Here is a 24209-nt window from a genome sequence, read left to right as displayed (position 1 = left end):
GATAGAGTGGTGATCAACACTGGCAAACGAACAAAGTAATAATCAAGAGACAATGGGGGATTTGGTTTGATGTGTACAAGGAAGCCAAATGACAAGTTCAAGCATACTCCATGTAAGTCTTCAACTGGGAGAATAATTGGACCTTTTGTGTTCATGAAGAAGGTATGTGACAATACTACATATTTAAAGTTTTAATATATTTGTGTGCGGAAAATTGAGCCAATAGATTTCTCAACGTTGAAGAAGATTTGGAGAAATGTAAAATTCGGGTCAATTATTCTTATGAAATTATGATAAAAGGTTGAAACCTTTTATTTGAGTTAGATAAGATTTAACAAAATGATTGTGTTTGTGGGAAAAAAAATTATAGTCATAGTTTTTTGTTCTTAATGTTTATCAAAGTTTGAAAATAGGTATACATAAATACTGAAGGACTTAATATTGTCTACACTTGGATGCTGCTATTTTTGGTTCATGTTATTCTAGAATACTCAAAATAAATTGTTTAAAAGTTATTATTTTGAATTTTACTATTATCATGCTGTTCATGTGTAAATCTCCCATATAATATTTTAGTGTATTAACATTAGTGAATTATCTTTCTAAATTTGAATTTATTTATGGACACAAGTTTATGCTTTGGAATGATTTATTAATTTATTTATGCTTACTGTTTGACAGAATACTTTAGAGTCCATTAACTTATAACAATTTATTGAGTGGCTAAGTAAATAAGTAATCATATATGCATAAATTTGTGTTGAAATTGAACACACTAAGAAATTACATGTTTGTGTTTCTGAGCATTTAAATTTTAGATTTAATTCTTTCGAATTTCTAAAGACTTGTATAAATAATGACTAGATGTGAAAGTATTATGGTCACATTTGTGAATATTTTCTCCACATATACAAAAGTTTTTTGTTGAGAAATAAAGAGATGAAGTTTTTGACATTTTAATTTATAAATTTATATGTTACATCCAAAATTGAAAACTTTATGAAAAGGTTATCCCTTGTTATGAAATACTTGAAAGTGTGAGGATGTTTTATTAAGATTGTGCTATATATAATTTTAAGAAAAGAAAAATAGAATCTAAGTTTTTTAATTGTATATTAATAAATGTTACATATACATATATGTGATAATCAATTGTGACATAGGTTCATTTAATTATACTTTGTTGATGAATATTTAATATGTTAATTATTCTAACATATTTCTTATGACTATTAAATGTCCTAAATAGTCTTGTTTGACCTTTTTTCCCAACTCCTGGCTATAATAACATATATCAATTATGAGTCATTTCTTTACTACAATTCTAAATTAAATTGTAATTATCAGTTTATGTACATTAATTTTATACATTGAAGGCAGATTTTTTATTCAATTTACACCCTATTTATGTTCTTTTGCTCGTGTTTGGCAGTAGAAGATGAACATGCCTCAAGTTATGAGAATTTTCTAGAATATTCATAATAAAATATTTTTCGGTAAGATTTTCAACAATTTTAAGAATATTTCATATACTTTATTTTCTTACGAAAAATACTACTAATCGATAAATCGATAGGGTGGTGATCAACACTGGCAAACGAACGAAGTAATAATCAAGAGACAATGAGGAATCTGGTTTGATGTGTACAAGGGAGCCAAATGACAAGTTCAAGCATATATACTCCATGTAAGTCTACAATTGGGAGAATAATTGGACTTTTTGTGTTCATGAAGAAGGTATGTGACAATACTATATATTTAAAGTTTTAATATATTTGTGTGTGGTAAATTGAGCTTATATATTTCTTAACGTAGAAGAAGATTTGAAGAAATAATAATTCCGCTGAGGAAAAATAAATTTGACTAAGCACATGATATATTTATGTGGTCATTTCTCAAGTAAATCTTGTGGCTAATATGTAAAAGATTGGGTGTTAGATTTGGATGGTACAAGTATATTTGTGCATTACACCCAAGTTGAAGAAGAATAATAATTTATATATATTAGGGATTCTAGAATTACTTACGTTCTTAGAATGGAAAAGTTTTCTTCGTAAACTCACATATGGAAAATATTGATATTATCTAAGGTGGTATATATGATTTAATATTCGGGTCAATGATCCTGAAAATATGATAAAAAGTTGAAACATTTTATTTGAGTTAGATAAGATTTAACAAAATGATTAAAATGATTTTTCAACAAATGAAAATTCTAAGTTAAAAAATAACTTAGAAACCCTTTAAAAAGCTAATCCCGAAATTATAATCAACACATAATTACTAGAATCTTACGAGAAGAACAAAATTACACATAATCAAAGAGGGATAACATATATTAACACATAATTGTTAGATATAGCAAGAAATTAAAAATTCTAACTCGGAAAATAAACTTAGAAAACCTTAAAGCTAGCAGTTGATAGCAAATCTTAACACATAAAGAAAACAACTTATATTTAGCAAGAAATGAAATTTTTTAGTCGAACAATAACATAGATAAATACTTTAAAAAAGGTTGAACCCCAAACCCTAATAAACACATTAATATTTAAAAATCTTACAAGAGAGGAATAAAATTACAAATAATCGACTATAGATAATTAAAAAATGACATATTTTACAATATTTAGAGTAGCTAAGATAGATGATATTAGCCTGGTGACATAATTCTTTGTTTTGCTTACTATTTGATAGAATATTTTAGAGATCATTAACTTATAACGATTTTATTGAGTGGCTAAGCTTTCATATATGGGTTGCTTTTGATGCATAAATTTGTGTTGAAATTGAACATACTAAGAAATTACATGTTTGTGTTTTTTGAGCATCTAAATTTTAGACTTAATTCTTTTGAATTTCTTGAAACATATAAATAATACTAGATGTGAAAATTATTATTGTGTCACATTTGTGAATATCTTCTCTACATATACAAAAGGTTTTTGTTGAGAAACAAAGAGATGAAGTTTTTGACATTTTAATTTATAAATTTGTATGCTACATACAAAATTGAAAACTTTATAAAAAAGTTATCCCTCTATTATGAAATATTTGAAAGAATAGGAATGTTTTGTTAAGGTTGTGCTACATAATCGTAAGAAAAGAAAAATAGAATCTAATTTTTTTTAATTGTATGTTAATAAATGTTGCACATACATATTTGTGATAGTCAACTGTGATGTGATTGATGTAACGTTAGAGTGGGAAAAATATTAATGAATTATTAAAATTTATTATATTTCTCATGTTCTTGTTGAAAATGATATTGCTTCTTGATGCATTATTTTGGAAAGAAATCATTGGTGATGCATGAGCGGTGCAGTATTAAATAAATTTAATATTTTGTTGTACTACAACTCTAGAAGGGTACAATTAGGGGTGTTCACGGGTTGGTTTGGATCGGTTATTGGTCAAAACTAAAACCAAACCAACTTGATCGGTTTTAAAATTATCAAAACCAAACCAAACCAAATACAATATACATTTAATATTTTTATTGTATAATTATAAGTGTATAGGACGAATATATATGTATTTGCATGTGTATATACAATTTTCTGTCGCTTTATACAAACAGAAACACAATTTATACACTTATGTGTATAAAGCGAGAGAGGCGAGCACAGAGAGAGTGAGCGAGAGAGGAGAGTGGCGAGCGAGAGTTTGAGGGAGAGAGGCGCTGGCAAACAGTTTGCTACAGGACACAATTAAATCAAAGTGTGATTATACCATTTAATTTGAATTAATAGTTTGCCATTATGTACAGTTTTCCCTTGTTAATTTGGGATAGACACGTCGTAACTTACCCTATAGATTAATTATTTAAAATTGAAAATCATCTCCGACCACCATTTTATTAATAAAATCACATTACATAAGTGGGCTAATTAGCCCAAAGAAAATTAAAAGAAAAAATGAATTTGGTCGAATAGAGGCCAAAATCGGCAAAAGGAATAATAAAAGCAGAGAATAAATAAATATACAAATTTTTACACCAAAAGAAATTAGAAAAGTTCTTGACCCCTTTCATTTTACTCATATGTAGCCCGATGTAGACTTCTTGAAGGATTCGGAGACGATGCGTCTTCTTCAAACTCAAGGCCTCTGCAATCTGATGAAGTTTATACGAAGCTTTATTTCACTATTGTCATATAGCACTATATCTAAGAACTTGTGTTACTTCACACAAGACATCTACTAAGCTCACATATGCCATACAATCAGTTCCATTAAAGACATCTTCAGTTCAGAGATCACAAAATCTCTATGTACTATGTATGTAGAGGTATGATCTCCTCTTGTAGTTGTTACCTGAGTTTATAAACTAAATCTAGTTTTATTGTTAGAATTATTTTTTCTTGCAAATTTAGTAATTTTTTTATTATATTGTTGTAACCCTATTCATTCCTTTTTTGTTTGCTAAAATTAAATTTTTGATATACGTCTAAGATCATTCCATAGCTTATGAGCTAATCACTTTTTCATGTTTTTATATTAATAATATAATAAATCACGCAATTTTTTTTTTCTCTCCATCAATCTATACAATTCACTTCATTTTGCTTTTTTTTTTTTTTCTTAAATCAATTAAAGATTTATTTTTCTATTCATATGCCGTGTTGAGCTTATTAAAGGTATAAAAATTACTTATGTTTAAAAAGGAACTTGTTGGAAATAAAACAAAATAAAATAAGCATCGCCTCTCTTTATATTTATTCATAAAAATTCAGTCTTCATGAAAAGTATTGTGTGTTAGAATTCAAATTTAATTCTCTGCCTTCTTTCAGGTATTCGATTGTAAATTCAGTTGTCACATTAATATAGATTAAGGCTGAATAAGTCCACTAACGGGGATATAGTGAGTCTATCACAAAATTCTTCATCTCATGGTTTAGACTCGAGATCTTTGATTAATAGTGAAAGAAATTTCAACGATTGATATGTACAAACATACACTTAGACACAATTTCATCCTTTAAATGATAAATACTCAGCCATTCGACCTTATACACACTCAAGTGCCAAAACCGACTGCACCCATTTATTATCCTACACATAGGGGTGTTCATGGGTTGGTTTGGATCGGTTATTGGTCAAAACCAAAACCAAACCAACTTAATCGGTTTTGAAATTATCAAAACCAAACCAAACCAAATATAATATACATTTATCGGTTTGGTGATTATCGGTTTCGGTTTGGTTTGGTTCGGTTATTCGGTTATTAACCATACACAAAAATAAAAGAAACAATTCATTTAAAATGTGAAAAAAGTGACAACAATCCATTCAAAACGAAAAATAGTTAGAATGACTTAAATTACTAAACTTTCAATCACTAAATTTACTATCAATAAAGCTTTAAAATTCACTATATTGGCCTAGAAGGAAGAGACAATAACATTTTCAGTCCCACAAAGAATTGACATAGACACTCATATACATGAAATCAATAAGATAAATGTTTCATCTTGGGCATTTTTGCTTTCAATAAGTAAATTATAAAGAAATTTTAATGAAAATATGTATAAGATCTTTAAAATTGTTTATAAAAATAATATATTAAGTATGTATATTAATAAAATATATGTATATAATTCATCGGTTCGGTTCGGTTATTTCTTCGGTTTTTTTCGAATAAAACCATAACCAAACCAAATACTATCGGTTTTCAAAAATCTAAAACCAAACCAAACCAAATCCAAATAAAAATCGGTTTTATTTTATCGGTTTGGTTTGGTTTTTCGATTTGGATCGGTTTTTATCCAAACCGTGAACACCCCTAGGTACAATGATGCAATGTGTATCTCAAAATTCGCTAGTAATTATGACTATTGATGACGGTGTCGTAATATAAAAGGCAACTAATTAGAGTTAGTTGTTGTGGAGTTGATTAGTGATCAGACTAAGTGGTTAAGACAACTCTTAGTGTGTATTTCAATTGGAATAAAACTAACATTTTCTGTGGTAAAATTAGATACATGTATTTGAGACATAATGTGATAAAACATATAATACAAATTATTATTTGTAGTTAGGATGAATGTGATCAATTCATAGACCAAAAGAAACATCGAGGGGAGTGAGACTTTTTATTATTTTAGAAGATCAACAATGATGGTAATCCAACCTATGTAATTGGAGATCACGTGAATTAGGTTCATATGGGTAATAACAAGTATTAGCTGGTCAAGTAAGCACTATTAAATTATGTCCCTCCTATGATGTGTAAATATAGTGCAACAATATGCAAGGCAAAGTGAGGTTGAGTTAAACTCTTAGTCGAAATCATATCCTTTATAGGTGATGTATTATTCCGCAGAATACACTTGATGATTGAACCTATATGAATGTAGAGTGGTACTGCTCCTATAAAATTATGACAAATTTCAAGAGCACTCGTGAATATCAGGATAAGCGCATGGCCTCTTAGCGCAAAATCGCAATAACGACAAAGATTGAGCAGGTATAATATGATAGAATAAGGCACTGAACTTGCAAAAGAATTATTGATTCATAAAAGTTCTAAACTTCACTAATTATTCTGAAAGTTTAATCTTGTTTACCTATCAAAATAAAAGGAGACAATACCAATTATGTTCCTGTAGGCTATAGCATCTATAGGTAATAGGTGTACTTGTTGGTAATGGGCACTTAGTTGAGTGCTGTAGAGGAGAAGTTCTTACAAACACCAAAAATTACTTTAGATTTGAACTTGAAAGTGAGGTTGAAAGCTTGATGTACCGCTTTTAGGTTGTGCTTTCAGAGAACATATTTGTGGTTGGTAGTATTGGAAAGTTGGTTTTGAGAATTATGCCCTCAATGCCTTTGGTATAATAGCAAAGGTAGTACAACATGGACATGAGGTGCACGCACGTCATGAGCTCAAACTCTATTGTGAACGGGGTTTAGTATTTAAGTAAAGAAGGATGGAACGTGACTCATTATCCATTGAGCTTTCGAGACAAAAACAACAGATTTATCGGTAAAAAAAATAGGTTTTGAAATGTCTATACTATCTTGCAATCTAAAAGGAAAAATAACCTAAAAACACATATTATTTTAGCATAATTTCTAAAATTCTCTACCATTTAAAAAAAATTCAAAAATCTCTTCTCAAATACATCACTCTCCTCTTGCTGATACATCATATCCCTCTCAAATACATCACTGCCCTGATACATCCTCACCTATGTATACCGATGTCTGCTAATGTATTCGGAAGTCCAGTGATATGTATCCGGATGTCATATCCCCTCGCGGATACATCCCTCCTCCCGCGGATACATCCCTCACCTATGTATCTGAAAGTCCATTGATGTATCAGGAAGTCCAGTAGTGTATTTGAAATCCATAAATTTTAAGAGATTTTTGTAATTTAAAAAAGAATAGGAAAATAATGTAATTAGCTCTTAACACTATGAGGTTTAAGTAAATTATGCATATTTAAAACCTTATTGCTTTTCTTGATGTTTGAGCGGAATATCAATACTTTGATATGTCCATTGGTCTACAAGACTACAAGGTCGAAATAAAGACTGTAGATGCATAGGATTCCTTTAAGGATGGGGTGATTGTTTTGGTGAAGGGAAGTTTAACAGGGAGAGATAAGTTAAAAAGGAAATTCGCCTCGACATTTTTCCTTGCTCCACAAGACAACGGTTATTTTGGTTTCGAATGATGTTTTTAGGTATGTAGAAGAAACTGAGACTGATATCGTCTCAGAAATGATTAATCGAACTGAGGATGTGTAGTTAGAGGTTCCGACCCCTGATCCACGTTGGATCTCTTTTCTAAATCAATAAGTGTAGTTGTTCTTGTTTTCTCTTAAAATCTTTTACTATTTTCATTTTGAATCCAAAACCTACTCATGTGTTGATCCTCCAAATCTCGACCAAGTTGGCTCACATGTAGAAGAAGTTCAACATGTTGAGGAAACGGCCAACGACTCTTTGGAAGATGGGAGACACGTTGGTGATGAAAGATAGATTGTTGTGGAAACTGAATCTCGTTTCAACGAGGATCAGAACCCTACAAATACAGAATCCGCTAGTTTTGTTGCCCAAGAGGATGCTCCAAAGAAGTCATATGCATCAATTGTCACTTCACAAAAAAGAAAGGGCCATCCAAGTTCTAGGTACCCACTAATACTTCCAGAATGGCTCCTCCAAAGGCTGTAAAACAGCCGGTTGCTGCAGTAGCACAAACTGCAGCTCTTGAAGCATCAAATCCTACTGCCCCTAGTGGAATTGATGTACCTAAAACTAATGATACTGAAGATGAATGTATAATTTCTTTGAAACTTGCCTGAAATATACTCATTACTTCCATCTTGTGATGGACACATCTATATGTGAAAAAATGGAATAGGGATGTTCGTATTTAATTTTTGAGCAAATGAAGGAGCACGATAAGTAGATGTGTTTTGAGTTTGATCTAGATGTTGGGTTATTTTATCTACTAGCATTGTTATGCTTATTCTGCTTTCTGACTTTCTCATTGTTTACAGCGTCTCTGTAAGAGTACATTGTCATCTGATTTTACTTCGATTTTAATTCTTGGAGATGAGGGATACTCCATTTATGTCTGCAATTTGCCTCTAGATGTTACTGTATCCTAACGCGAAGCTGAATTTAAGAGATACAGGCCTATTAAGAAAGGAGGTGTACAAGTTAGAAGTAATAGGGTTGGTTCAGCATACACTATACTCAGCTTGGTTCACTAACACCTACAGATTGTTATCATGTGTCCACTTATTCTCTTTGCTGCAGCAACAAGGATTCTGATTTGGCTTTGTTGAATTTGACCTCCATGAACAGTGCCATACAGGTTTGTGCTCCCTGAAATATCACTGCATCTTTTTTCTAGAATTTAGAATGTGTTTACTTCCTAGACTTGTTAGTACATGATATTTTGCATCATTAGTCTCTACAAAAAGATGCATGATGAACCTTGATCACCTTATAGAGTGAATGTACATGGTCAAGATAGTAGAGAAGTAATAATAACAACACTGATAAGGGAACTAGACAATGCTCGGTCATCTACTAACTTTCTACCCTAATCCTCGACCTCCCTATCATCCTATCTAGGGTAATGTCCTCGGTAATCTGCAGAGTGTCATTCCTGTCTACTTTTCTGTCAACAGCAACTTTCATCTAAATTTTGTGATTATTCATCCCAGGATAAATAATCCCACAAAAGTGACCAATGGGACAATACAAACAGCTGAACAGCTGTAGTTTGGACGGGCATCCAAAGTGAGAAATAAAATTTAGACATTCCATCAAACCATTTTTCCTGTACATAATTCGGAAATACTAACATTAAGCGCTGCGAGTTAACTGTGAAAAACAAGTGACGGGCCACCTACACAAAAAAATGATCCCCAACACTTGGGTAAACATGGGGTGCAACACTTAGGTAAACAGGGGGGCGAGAACACTAAGTAATGTCAATGTCAACTTTGATTAAGTTGATATCACTAGTTCACTACACAGCTAAACTGTTCCGCTGCTTGCACACTGGCAAACAAATAAACTAGATCAAAATTTACCACCAAAAAAATTTATCCAGCCACATAAACTATGTTGTAGCAGAACTCTGACTAGGGCCACTTCTCCATCCCCCTCTCCCTCTTACTTGATAGCCTTCACCACCACGTCCACCTTGAACCCTACCACGCCCTGAAAAATCACGTCCTCCGAATTCACTTCTCCCGTAGCTCTGACCTCCACCAAAGTTTCCGCGGACCCTGAAATTGTCATTTCGGAATATTCCTCTTCTAGGAGAGAAACGGCCTCTAACGCTACCAACTGTAACATCAAATTGAAAAAACAGGTTTATAATTTTATATGAAAAAGTCATGGTCCAATTAACTCTTAACAGTTTGATGGTATGAATAGATTGCAGAATTTGATGTCTGATTTTTTTTATGTGAACTCAACATCCAAAACTTTTAAAGATAATACACTCTTAAACTTACCTCTAGTTGTAGTTCTCTTCATCTCGACAACAGTTTGACGAGCCCCCATGATAATGGGTGAAGCCTAGAAAAAAAAAAAAAAGAATAGTCACAGTAATGCATCTTCATATCATGTACTAACAAGTCTAGGAAGTAAACACATTCTAAATTCTATAAAAAGATAGCCTGTGCAATGATATTTCAGGGAGCACATACCTGTATGGCACTGTTCATGGAGCTCACATCTTCAAATTCAACAAAGCCAAAGCAGAATCCTTGTTGCTGCAGAAAAGGGAATAAGAGGACACATATTAACGATCTGTAGGTCAGTGAACCAAGATGAATATAAGGTGTGCTGCACTAACCCTATTACTTCTAACTTGTACACCTCCTTGCTTAATAGGCCCATATGTCTTAAATTCAGCTTCAAGTTGGGCTACAGTAACATCTAGAGGCAAATTGCGGACATAGATAGAGTATCCCTCAGCTGCAAGAATTAAAATTTAAGTAAATTAGATGACAATGTACTCTTAATGGGACTGTAAGAGATGAGAAAGTCAGAAGCAGAATAAACCTGACAATGCAAGTAGATCGAATAATCCAACATCTAGATCAAACTCAAAACACATCTACTTATTGTGCTCCTTTATTTGCTAAAAAAATTAAATACGAACATCCCTATTCCATTTTTTCTGACATATAGATGTGTCCATCACAAGATGGAAGTAATGAGTTTATTTCAGACAAGTTTCAAGAAATTATACCTTCAACTTCAGCATCATTAGCTTCAGGTACGTCGATTCCACTAGGGGTAGTAGGATTTGATGCTTCAGGAGCTGCAGTTTGTGCTACTGCCGCAACCGGCTGCTTTTCAGCCTTCGGAGGAGCCATTCTGGAAGTATTGGTGGGTACATAGATTTTGGTTGGCCCTTTCTTTGTTTGTGAACTGACAATTGATGCATATGACTTCTTTGGAGCATCCTCTTGGGCAACAGAATTAGCTGATTCTGTATTTGTAGGGTTCTGGTCCTCGTTGAAATGGGATTCAGTTTCCACAACAATCTCTCTTTCATCAGCAACTTGTCTCCTATCTTCCAAAGAGTCATTGGCTTTTTCCTCAACATGTTGAACTTCTTCTGCATGTGTGCCAGCTTGGTCGAGATTTGGAGGATCAACCACATGAGTAGGTTCTGTATTCAAAATGAAAATAGTAAAATATTTTAAGAGAATACAAGAACAAGTACACTTATTGAATTAGAAAAGAGATCCAACCTGGGTCAGGGGTCAGAACCTCTGACTGCACATCCTCAGTTCCATTAATCACTTCTGAGACGGTATCAATCTCATTTTCTTCTACATACCTAAAAACATCATTCAAAACAAAATAACCCTTGTCCTGTGGCGCAAGGAAAAATGTCTGGGCGAATTTCCTTTTTAACTTATCCCTTCCGGTTAAGCATCCAGTCACCAAAACAATCACCCCATCCTTAAAGGAATCCTGTGCATCTGCAGTCTTTATTTCGGCCTTGTAGTTCTTGTAGTCCAATGAACATATCAAAGTGTTGATATTCTGCTCAATCATCAAGAAAAGCTATAAGTTTTTACATATTGCAAGATAATATTCAATTTATCACCTTATTATACAAGTCTTGCTAATGATTCTTCAATTTTATTTTATTTTGGGTTTCCCACCCGGTGTCCGGAGCCCACATTGGAGCTCCGACTAAATCCGGATCGCGCACTGCAGGGCCCATCCGGGGGTGGCGCTCCCAACATGATTTTCTCCATATCGGGGGTGGCGCTCCGACTAATGATTCTTCAATTAATATCTCTAAACAAGATTTTAAAAAGGTGCAACAAAGAACAATACAAGAAATACACTTTTGGCATGCTACAAATCATGTAAATTTAGTAACACTTTAAGTACACAATGAGTTGATTTAAGGCAATAGATACGAGGAAGGCATTTTCTAGACCAAGGGAATTCTCCAAGTCTCAAAAAAATTGTTGCCAGCTCTAACACCCAATGATCTACTTATCAAAAGAAGATACCAAGGACCTTGGAACTTCTATATGTTGTAAGACAGACAGGTTTTACACATTTCTTAATCTCTGACAAGGACTTCTAACTTCGGGATAGCAACAGTTCCTCTCGGTCATATTCTGTCATACACAGAGTGGACAGCATGAATTGAAGTCATAACTTTGAAACCCGTTTTTTATGACCGAAAATCTGTTGTTTCTGTCTCCGAAACTCAATGGATAATAGGTCACATTCCACCCTTCTTTACTTAAATACCAAACCTGGTTCACAACAGAATTTGAGCTCATGACGTGCGTGCACCTGTCCATGTTGTACTACCTTTGCTATTATACCAAAAGCATTGAGGGCCAGTTCCCAAAACCAACTTTTCCAATACTACCAACCACAAAAATGTTTTCTGAAAGCGCAACCTAAATTAATTTTGAGACTAACTCCACACACTGCTTTCTAAGACCCCACCAAGTTGTTACATCAAGCTTTTAACCTCGCTTTCAAATTCATGAACCAAATGTTACATGACTTTGTCAAATTGAAAGTAATTGTTGGTGTTAGTAAGCACATCTCCTCTACAACATCAACTAAGTGCCCATTTCCAACAAGTATACCTACAACGTCATGTACCCATTTCAATTTTCTCAAACAGGAAGTAGGAAATTAATTGGTATTATCTTCTTTTATTTGGATAGGTAAACAATTGGTGCTATCTATTTTTTACATACAGAAGAAATATATCTTTCAACAACAAATTAACAATCACTCAGAATTTCCCAAATTAAAAAAATTGGGAATAACCACAAGCTTTCAGACTTTTCAATCCGCACCACAAAATTAGTAACATTTTTGCTGGTATGACCAAAGTATCCTCCTCAAGTCGAGAGAAAAGAATAGAAGACTACAGAGCATGCAGTTAAGCATCAAAATCTGAAAGCTCTACATATCAGTTTCAGTAACCACAGCTGAATTTCAAAAATGTCCAAGCTTTCAAATATCTGTATTGCTGCTATTAATGGAGATGATTTAGGGCAAGTGGAAGAAACATTCAAAAGGGTTCTTTGTCATGAGCAAGTATACGGCAATTTTTTTGAGAAAGAAACGAAATGAATACCAAACAAATCCAGCAAATACATTTGCAGCACTACTTACTATTCACTGCACAGTGCCAGTTCTTAAAATCATTTTTTTTCTAAAATCATATCTCACACAAGACGTAGGATTTGATACTGACCCACCTCTCAAGACGTACTTCAGAAGAAAATATCGACAAAAGGATAAAGAGTTGATTTCTGGACAAACATAACTGCTACAGCAATTGTCTAGCAACTGTTCCCTGGATTTGCTCCAGCAGTTGGTCTAGCAGTTATTATTCCTAGTTTGTAGTTTATGGTGTCAGTCTTATCCTATTATGTTCTCTATATATATGTAATTAGGATTTGTTATTTGGGGTATGTAATTAAGAATTAAAACTACTATATTCTGGAGTCTTGTCCTCTCCATATGGACAACTTTATTGGTATAATTGTTTTTAAGATTCTTGCACAAACTATTGCCACTAAATTTACATGCTTTGTTCTATTTCTTCGGTTCTCTACTTCTGGTTACCATCAGTTTTGGTATCAGAGCAGATCAATCTAACATGGTCAATACCAGATTGTCTAATTCACAAGAAGGCGTTCCCAATGTTGAATCTCTTGCCCAACAATTATTTGCCACAGCATCTAAACTAGATACAACAAACTCACCGGCAGCAGATGTTGCAACATTGAATGCCTAGACTAGTTGCCCTCAACAAGAATTCAGTCACCGAAACCGTAATAGAGGAAAATTGGCAAGAAAAGGAAGACATTGATAGTCCAGCTTGGCCAAAAAATCCTTCCCGGTGGCCATAAACAAATGACGATGGATTTTGAAAGCAGAAAAATACTTCTGCTATTATCAAACTCAAGAGGAACATTAAGTTGACATCGCAGCGATGTATTTGGAAGGGGATGCTCTGGATCTCCTTTCTTGGATAAATCGTGAGCGAACTTTACTTTATTGGGAAGAACTTGTTAAAGCATTGCAGGAAAATTGAAGAGTTTCAAAATCCCGACAAGCACCTTTCTAACATTCAACAAACAGGTTTTATACAGGAGTATCGTCAAGAATTTGCAAAACGGTCGTCTAGGGTCACAAATTGGCCAGATCACCGTCTCTTAGGGGTGTTCCTGAATGGGTTGAAAGAGGAACTTAAATCTGATGTTAGGATTTACAAACCTAGAATAGTTTACAGGGCTATGAGTTTGGCACTTGAATTTGAAAATAAATTAGGCCCAACTCGCAGCAATAGAGTGCCTAATTGGACCCCAATCAACAGACCCACTGTACAAAAACCATTGAATTCTATTAGACACACCCAGAACAATTCTTCCTCTACACATCACAATCAACGCAGCAATGTTTCTTCCAACCCAGCCATTTCCCAACCTCTTCAAACGCGAACATGGGAACTGAGAGGAGAAATCTTATGGCACAAGGACTTTGTTATCATTGCCATGAGAAATTTGCACCGGTCATAGATGCAAATCGGCAAAACTATCTCTCATGGACATTACCAGAGGAAATCAATTGGAAGAGGTTGACGAGGTCAATCCAGTAGTTGGTGATAACCCTCAAGAAACAGACGTTGCTGAAATTTCTTTCCATGCCATTTTGGGACAGTCAGTTGGTGCTAAGATGAAGCTTCAGGGTGAGATCAACCATAGAAAGATTTTAATACTTGTGGATAGTGATTCCACACACAATTTTGTGGCTGAATCCATTGTGAAGGAGCATAATTTACCAGTAGAAATAGTTCCAACATTCGGTGTGCAAATAGGGAATGGACACATCATATGCTGCAAAAAAGTTTGCCGGAATCTTCAAATTCAATTGTCGGGCTTTACCATCACTCAGGATTACTACCCCTTTGCAATTGGAGGGGCTGATTTGGTTTTTGGTATCAAATGGTTGGCTTCTCTCAAGACAATTCAAGCTAACTAGAAGGATATGTTCATAATTTTCAATTGGCAAGGGAAACATTACAAATTGCAAGGCTTGAGATCAACAGATTCAGCCACAGCTTCTCTCCAATCTTTTAACATGCTATCAGAAGCTCCATGTAATCCAATCCAAACACTTTTAGATGAATTTCAGTTTGTGTTTTCTGAACCAACATCTCTTCCACCATTTAGAGCACATTCTCATGTTATTCCTCTGCTACCAAATTCTAAACCTCCAAACATCAGACCTTATCATTACCCACATGGTCAAAAAACTGAAATTGAGAACCAAGTTGCAGCTTTATTAAAATTTGGTTTCATTCGTCCTAGTTCAAGTCCCTTTGCTAGCCCAGTTCTGCTAGTGAAAAAGAATGATAACTCTTGGCGGCTTTGCGTGGATTACCGTAGCCTAAACAAAATCACTGCCCCGGACAAATATCCCATTCCCAATATTGATGAGTTGTTAGATCAGTTACATGGAGCCACAAATTTATCTAAAATTGAACTTCTTTCAAGATACCATCAAATTCATGTCCAACTTGATGATGTCTATAAAACTGCCTTTAGCACTCATTCAGGCCATTATGAGTTTCTTGTAATGCCTTTTGGACTCACCAATGCACCATCCACATTTCAAGGCGCCATGAATGATCTTTTCAGGCCATACCTTAGAAAATTTGTCCTAGTGTCCTTTGACGATATTCTAATCTATAGTCCTGACCCTCAAACACACCAACAACACCTTCAAACTGTCCTTCATCTTCTTTCTGTCCGTTCCTTTTTTGCTAATCCAAACAAATGTTTATTTGGTCAACACCAAATTGGTTTTTTGGGTCATGTGATTTCTCAAGATGGAGTCGCCGTGGATTCGATTTGCGGTGTTGGAATGGCTTGTTCCAAAGAATGTTAAGGAACTTCACGGTTTCTTAGGTTGCTTTGTTAAGAACTATTGGATCATCACTCGTCCTTTAACATAATTGACCAAGAAAGATGCTTTTTCCTGGCATGCAAAAGTGGAAGAGGTTTGCCAAAATTTTAAGAGGATCTTGACATCAGTATCGGTGCTTCGTCTTCCCGACTTTACTCAACAGTTTACAGTTGAGTGTGATGCTTCATCTGATGGGGTTGGGGCTATTTTACTGCAACAGTGTCATCCAATAGCCTATTTCCGTAAGGGATTTTCCTTTTCTACTCGCATTAAATCTACTTATGATCGTGGATTGCTGACTTTGGTCCTTGCATTGCAAAAATGGAAGCATTATCTTTTGGGTCGGCATTTTATTGTCACTACTGGCCATTGTTGCTAAAGTATCTCTTGCAGCAGTGGGTGACTACTGCTGAACAACAACATTTGTTGTTTAAATTATTGCCTTTTGATTTCACTATTGTCTATAAGACAAGAAGTGAAAACAAAGGAACTGATGCCTTAATCTCGTCGCCCTCAACATGCTCATTTTTTTACTTTGGTGATGCCTATTCCATTAGATTTCAGTGACTTGACAGAAACAATTGAAGCTGATCCATATACTAAGCAGATTCGAGATCAACTTCTTCTGATCCACTAATTCATCCTGATTTCTCGTTGTCTGCTAACCATCTTTACTACAAATCTTGGCTGGTTATTCCTGATTATCCTTAGCTCAAAGCCAAGATTTTAGCAGAGTCGCATGATTCTCCAACAGGAGGGCACGAAGGATACTTGAAAACTCTCAAAAGGGTATCTGCAATTTTTTTCTGGCCTTGTTTGAAGCATGATGTTCAGTTGTTTGTCCAGAATTGTTTGATATGCCAGCAATATAAATATGAAACGTTAGCTCCAACTGGTCTCATACGGCCTGTACCCGTGAGTTTGGGAGGATATCTCCCTTGATTTCATTGTTGGACTTCCTCCTTCTAATGGCTTTGATACTATTTTTGTGGTGGTTGACAGGTTTAGGCAAACACAGCCATTTTCTTGCTTTATCTCATCCCTTTATTGCTAAAACAGAAGCTGGGGTTTTCTGTAAGGAAATTGTCAAGTTGCATGGTTTACCTCGTTCCATTCTTTCAGATCGTGATGTTGTCTTCACAAGTGCATTTTTGCAGGAACTTTCTCGCCTTAGTCGCACTCGTCTTTGTATGCGTACTTCATATCACCCCCAATGTGACGGTCAAACGGAGGTGGGGTCAATCGATGCCTTGAAACTTACTTACGCTGTTTTGCTCATGACAAGCCAAAATCATAGCTTCAATATCTATCTTGGGCTGAATGTGGATACCACTCTTCAGCCAATATGACTCCTTTCCAGATTGTGTATGGGAGGGAACCACCACTCTTGCATCCCTTTGTTCATGAAGAAACTAAAATTGCTGAACTTGAACAGCAGCTCGTGGAATGAGATCAAATGTTAGAGATACTACATTCCATTCCATGAAGGCTCAATCTAGAATGAAAACTCAAGCTGATTCCAAGCGGCACAACTTATCTTTTAATGTGGGTGATGCTGTTTTCCTTCATTTGCGACCTTATCGGAAGAAGAGTTCAGCCAAACGTCTTAATGAGAAGCTTTCACCTCGATATTTTGGACCATACAAAATTGTTCGCAGAGTTGGTCCTATTTCTAATGAATTGCAGCTGCCTCAAACATCTAAGGTACATCCTATTTTTCATGTCTCGCTGCTTTGTCCTGCTTGTAGTTCTGATATTGATTCCCCTCCACCCTTACCACTTTTGGGTGAATTTTTTTGAGACAAGGGTAACTTTGTATTCACACCAAAAAATTCATCATCCCAAAAAATGATGAATTGGAAACTTACATCCCACCCATGAGTATACTTTACAAGCTTCCTTTAAAATCAACTAAATCTACTATATCCCCTAAAAAATGATGAATTGGAATTGATGGTGGAACCTGAAAAGGTTTTATCACATCGTCGGGTGAAAGAGGCAGGAGTGTCTATTCCTCCTAATGCCATTTGTATTTTCCTCAGCAGACCAAAAAAATAACAAAAATATACAAGAAGATAGATTGGTACAAGAGATAAGCATGAGTTAGTAGATGAAAAACTTGGTCGTCAATAACTTCTAGAGTTTTTGGCTTTGGGATCAACGACAGATAGATCATTAGACTTAGTTGATATTTCCGCTTGCACAACACCTTCCAGGACATTACGTATCATAAAAGTAAACAAATCAATTCTACTTATACTCACTTTCATTGTTGTCACCGATGTTATCACGCCATCAGCATCTGGGCGACTTAAGACACTCGAATCCTGGTAGAATCGGTACACTGACTCCGGGGAGTGATGCTGAATTTGATAATACTGCTCAACAAAAGCATTTCCAACGACTTGAGCAGAAGGTGGAGCTACAGTTTGCATGGCCATTCTGTAGAAATTCAACAAGAAGGTTGTCACTAAGAAACATCCATGTTGTCATTATTTGTGCAAGAAAAAGACATCAGGTGCAAATATCAGTATAGTTCAAACAGAAAGTACAAGAATACATGTTACTCCATGGAGCAAAGAAAAAAGAAAGATGAAGATGGTCAGAATCTGAACATATAGGCAACATTGCTATGGGTTGGGAAATCAAACAAGAAACATCCCCAGGATAACTTTGTCAGTTGTATGACTATGATGCTAGATGCTAGGATATCACAAACAGGGTATACAAAATTAATCTTTGTACAACCTACATATTGAGGGTTTTCATTTGGTAGTTTCTAGTAGTTGGTAAAAGCCACGTACTTGCAAAAGAAAAGGTTAAGTCCTAATATAGCCTTATTAAGCCTCACTAATCAAAATATAGGGTGTGTTCAATATAAAGCAAAATCTTTCCAGGAAAATAAGTGAGTTTCTTACTTATGGAGGTGGGAGTGGGGTAGGGTTGTGGACTTGTGGGGATGCGGGCTACGGGGGTGGGAGTGAAGGTGAGGAGGACAATTAATGTGGAATGCCACTTGTGGGACATGTTTTACCTACTTCCACTAGGGAAGTTATTCTCCTTATTTTTAAGGAACTTGTGTTCCAAAAATTTTGACAAAATGAATATATGGGACAATTGGAAAACATTTTTTATTTTCCTCCATAACGAACACACCCATAGTATACATGTATATTAAGCCCTAAATAACACATTGACACAAGTGCATCGTCCATTAGTGACTAACAAGTCGACCAAAATAACAAACGAGCAGCTCTGGGAGATGAACAAGACTAATGGGTAAAGACATGGCCGACTCCAAGATAAAGCTAGTAAGGCTTGTTCTTTAGTTTGTGGGTGGGGTGGGGGTTCAAGAATTTTAGATTTGCTTACTCTTGACCAAACCATTTTTTAATTTCAAAATAGATTTGAACAATTTGAAGCATAAGATAATATTTTAGGTTTTCTATTTAGTAGTAAAAATTGAGATCATTAGATGACGAGAATTTGAAAGAACAATGATTTAACCTTTAATGTTCCTTAAAACATAATGGTCATTTTGCTATTGATGTCTAGACTCATTTTCTGAATTAAAAGTGTTAAGAAAAATAGTACAAGTAGAAGATAATACTCAAATCGATATAATGAATCAAATAGAAAGATTTGATTCTTTTTATTTTTATGACAAGAGAAACCCACAGCCGCTATCCTTTGGGTGCAAACAAGGTAAAACTCCCGCTACTATGCAATAGCTCGCAAACCACATAGGAGAGGTAACCAACACTAGGCAAGCCTTGGTGAGACGAGCTCAACCCAGAAAGAAAACCCCTTGCTTTCGCTGGCAAGGGATTTCGAACTTGAGACCTCCAACATGAAAGTCCCAAGCCCAAACCACTGGATCACCCCGAAGGGTGAAAGATTTGATCCACTAGGCCACCTCGAAGGGTGAAAGATTTGATTCTTTCTTAAATGCTTATATTTATTTATTTTGATGATCATAGTATCTGAGCCAACTTTTGCGCACTTCAACTAATTCCATGCCACTTCTCATCAGCAACAAGTACCAGGTAACTCTGCCCACCACGGGTAGACAGATGGGAAGAATCAATCTTAAATAATGATATTACTTATAGAACAATGTTTTCTTTTAGAATGGCCCTTGTAACGATTACCTCAGCGAAAAGAGTTTATTCAAAATTAAATTGATAAAATCTTACCAAAGGTATATAATGTCCCAAGGAAGATTGAATGACTTGGTTATACAATCAATTGATAAAGAATTATTAGAAAAAATCAATTATAAAAAATTATTAACAACTCTACATATCAAAAAGCTAGAAAAATAGACTTCAAATAAAATATACTATATATGTAATGATTTTTTTTAAAAATTTAGACCTCAATTAAACTTTCACTTTAGGTCACTCATCTGCTTGAGCCGCCCCTGGTTACAGCACAAACGACAGCTACAAAACCCCTATTAAATTCACAACATTTTTTCGGAGGGAGCAGGTCTAGATTTAATTTCATGAATGCAACTCTAATGACTAGCAGAATTAAAATTCGTGAACAAGTAACAATTACAAGTAAGATAAATAACACACAACCATAGATCCGTCTCAATTTTCATCACACAAAGCCCTTCATCCAAAGCAGAAACCAAACACTCAAAAAAAGGAAAAAAACATTTAAAAATAGCATTCAATCAATCGACATTTTCAAAGTAGAAACTTGCGATCTTACAAAATTGTTGATCATGAGGAACATGGCGATGCAAATGCATATTAAAAAAGAAAAAAAAGTTGTTTCTAGGAATTATTGAAGTTAACGCCAATCCAAATAGAGAAAAGTAACCGAGCAACTCAAACAGTTACATTAAATAAGCAGATCATTAACTGTTGGGGACCAAAAAGTGAAGATGAAGTACCCGAAATGGATGTTGTAGAAGATGACGGCGGAGAGAACAAAGAGATTCAGTAATCAGTACCCTAGTGAGTGAATGAAAGATTTATTTGTTACTTGCTTTGGAGAGAACGAACAAATATTTTGGAGCTTTTGGCAAAAACACCCTCCAACTTTACTCAAAACTTTAGGTACATCCTTAAACTATCATAATTGACAAAATAAATCCTTGAAGTATTTAATGCTTGGCAACTTCATCTATTTGTTTGACACCATTAGAAAACTAACGAAACCACCCATGTGCAAATCACACGACTACATTTGTGAAATCATGGGCCTAACTCACACCACAAAAGCTAGCTCAAAGGGAGGAGAATTGTCCAAGCCTTATAAGGAGACCACTCATCTCATTAATCACCAATGTGAGAGTTTTGTCATTCTTTAACACCCCACCTCACGCCCAGTGCTTAGCATCTGTGCGTGGGCAATTTTTGATTTTGGGGGCCCCAACATCGGGTGAGATGGGTCTTACTCTGATACTATATGAAATTAGGTTATGGGTCTAACTCATACCCCAAAAGCTAGCTCAAAGGGAGGAAGATTGTCCAAACCTTATAAGGAGTCCACACATCTCATTAATCACCAATGTGGGACTTTTGTCATTCTTTAACAACATCAATAGGCCCAAACCAATATTCAAAATGGCTTTTGCGACTTCACTCCATTTTCTACAAGACCAAGAAAAATTTCTTCTTTGAGCTTTATCATTGAAAATTTTCAAGTTATTAGAAATGATCATCAACTCCATCACATAGTCTTCTCTCACTCTTCTTCTACCATAGCTTCTCCCAAGTCACTTATTGTCTTCTCACTTTTAGGTATAAATCGAACCGAAAAAAATGTTAGTGGGTTATTGGGTTAACGAGTTTTTAATGGTTTTACAAAAAAAAAAAACTATTGGGTTATAGGTTCAATTTTGATTTTTCATATTGGGATACTGGATAAATCCATAACCCATTAAGGTTGTAGTAATTTACTCCTTTACCCCTATATAAATATTCAATATTGATATCAGTACCTTACTGGTTACTACATTTGCTCTTTAGCCTTCAATTCATATTATTGTCCTAGTTCTTTAATTTGTGTTGCACTTGTATAGTACTATAGTTCTTTTCACATCACTTACTAATGTTTCTATTTTATGAGTACTATGTAAAGTTACATTATTGTCTTGTCGTGCCAAATTATTGAAAAAGTCATATATGTATATGAGCAGTTAAGCCAAAAACTGAACCGTTAAGGACCAAAAACCGATAAACAGAAAACCAATAAAATATTTTTATTGGTCTGGTTATTGGTTTAGCATATTTAAAAACTAAAAACATGTAAACCGAACCAATAATACATAAAATCGAACCGGTCAATGCACGCCCCTACTTTTAGGGATTTAGTTAAAAGGCGATCTCTTGTTTCTCACCCACAAGAGTTTTTTGGCGCTTTGAAGGTGTGTACACTTGTGAACAATTACAAAGAATACGGAGACAATATTTCAATTGAGAAACAAATATGTATGTAGTTCTTAATGGAGTGTTATAATTATCAATCCATATTGATAGTTGTCCATAAAAACTTTAATATCAAAGACAACGAAATAGATAGATAATAGATGCAAAATAAATTTATTCCATGTTTCAAAACTAATCCAACATCCATACAATAACAACATACTCAGTGTAATCTCACAAGTGGGGTCTGGAGAGGGTGATGTGTATGTAGTCTTACCCTTAGTTTGTGAAAATAGAGAGGTTGTTTAAGATAGATCATCGGGGCTCAAGTAAAGATTAAAAAAATAAGCATGCAAAGCAAAGATAGTAACAATGAAGAAGTGCAATAATAGCAACACACACCAAAAAAAAAGATAATTGAAGAAAATGCAACATCATGTAATGGTAACATCGAAGAATATGATAACAAGAAATTACTAACATCACTACTAAAAATAGAACTTGACAACCTACTAATCTACTAACCTTCTACTCGAATCTTCGACCTCCACATATTCCTATCAAGGGTCATGTCCTTAGTAAGTTGCAAGTGAGTCATGTCCTGGCTAATCATCGCTCCCCAATACTTCTTCGATCTACATCTAAATCTCTTTACATCCATTGTCTCCAACCTCTCACTCCTCCTCACTGGGACATTTATACATCTTTTCTTCACATGTCGACCCATCTCAGTCCCACCTCCCTCATATTGTCCATCATGGAGGTCACTTCCACCTTGTCCTGGATAGCCTCATTCACGTTCATATCACCTTTAGTATACCCACACGTTCATTTAAACATCCTCATTACCAATACGCTCATCTTCAGGACATGCGAGTTCTTGATCGATCCACACTTCGCCCTATACAACAATAGCTAGTCAGACCACCACTATATAAAACTCATTTTAAGACTTGGTGGCACATTTTTATCACACAAAACACTAGATGTAAGCTTTCATTTCATCCACCCTGCTCTAATACGATGTGTAACATCATCATCCATCATCCCATTTCATTGCATCATTGACCCCAAATACTTGGAGCTTTCTTTCTTGAGGATGAATTATGTTCCTAACCTTAATTACTTCATATTTACAACGTGTGTTACGTCACTCAACTTGTACTGAGAGTACTTTGTCTTATCCCTGCTCAACCTGAACTCTTTAGACTCTAGGATCTATCTCCAAACCTATCATTAATCCCATCATGTGTCTCATCAATTAGCATTATGTCATCTGCAAAGAGCATGCACCATAGAGCCTCTTCATATTCATTGAATTTCTCCCAGGCTCTAACCAATAAGTATGGGGTGAAAGAACTGCTTATGAAATGATAAAAATTATCAGAGCAACTTGGAGTTTAGCTTAAGAGTTGAGGAACTTGAGTGGCATTCTCTGAATAAAGTAATGGAGTTGGGTGAGAAAGGTCTATTTTGTTGGAGTCGTGGGGAAGTGTGAGTGTGCTCTAAAGAGTAATTTTAATTAGAGCTTTTTGGTGTCATGTGACTTGCACATGGATAGTTTCTTAACATAGTCAAAATAAAGGATGAAGTTGCAAAGTTTAGAATATTTGAAGGATATTTTTTGTTCATTCATTTTCCTCCGTAACGAACACACCCATAATATATAGATATATGAAGCCCTAAATAACAAATATTGACACAAGTGCATCCCCTATTAGTAACTAACAAGACGACCAAAACTACAAAAGAGCAGTTCTGGGAGATGAACAAGACTAATGGGTGGAGCCAGGGCTAGCTCTAAGGAATGCTAGTAAGGCTTGTTCTTTAGACCCTATATTGGGATTCTTGGTGTGGGGGGGGGGGGGGG

The 24209-nt window shown here is 35.0% G+C and overlaps 1 protein-coding gene across 2 annotated transcripts in view; it reads right to left on the bottom strand.

Annotated features, from left to right (window-relative positions):
- Positions 1 to 9263: 9263 nt before the first annotated feature.
- LOC102601705 (ras GTPase-activating protein-binding protein 2-like) overlaps positions 9264 to 24209 on the bottom strand; it is a 16453-nt gene continuing 1507 nt past the window's right edge. Inside the window, exons 1-8 of one of the 2 annotated variants that reach the window (XM_015304535.1) lie at positions 22865 to 23079; positions 18218 to 18395; positions 11237 to 11534; positions 10729 to 11154; positions 10330 to 10451; positions 10181 to 10246; positions 9986 to 10049; positions 9264 to 9815 (exon numbers count right to left, since the gene is read on the bottom strand). In XM_015304535.1, the coding sequence (XP_015160021.1) occupies positions 9586 to 9815; positions 9986 to 10049; positions 10181 to 10246; positions 10330 to 10451; positions 10729 to 11154; positions 11237 to 11534; positions 18218 to 18394 (1383 nt within the window). In that variant the 5' untranslated portion in view covers position 18395; positions 22865 to 23079 and the 3' untranslated portion in view covers positions 9264 to 9585. Of the gene's footprint in view, positions 9816 to 9985; positions 10050 to 10180; positions 10247 to 10329; positions 10452 to 10728; positions 11155 to 11236; positions 11535 to 18217; positions 18396 to 22864; positions 23080 to 24209 lie in introns of those variants that run through there. The other variant, XM_006365601.2, reaches the window with a different exon arrangement.

The sequence above is a fragment of the Solanum tuberosum genome, unplaced genomic scaffold, assembly GCF_000226075.1.
Source record: "Solanum tuberosum cultivar DM 1-3 516 R44 unplaced genomic scaffold, SolTub_3.0 scf00574, whole genome shotgun sequence".
NCBI lineage: Eukaryota > Viridiplantae > Streptophyta > Magnoliopsida > Solanales > Solanaceae > Solanum > Solanum tuberosum.
The sequence above is the reverse complement of the archived record's forward strand: the minus strand, read 5'-3'. Positions and strand labels throughout refer to the sequence as shown.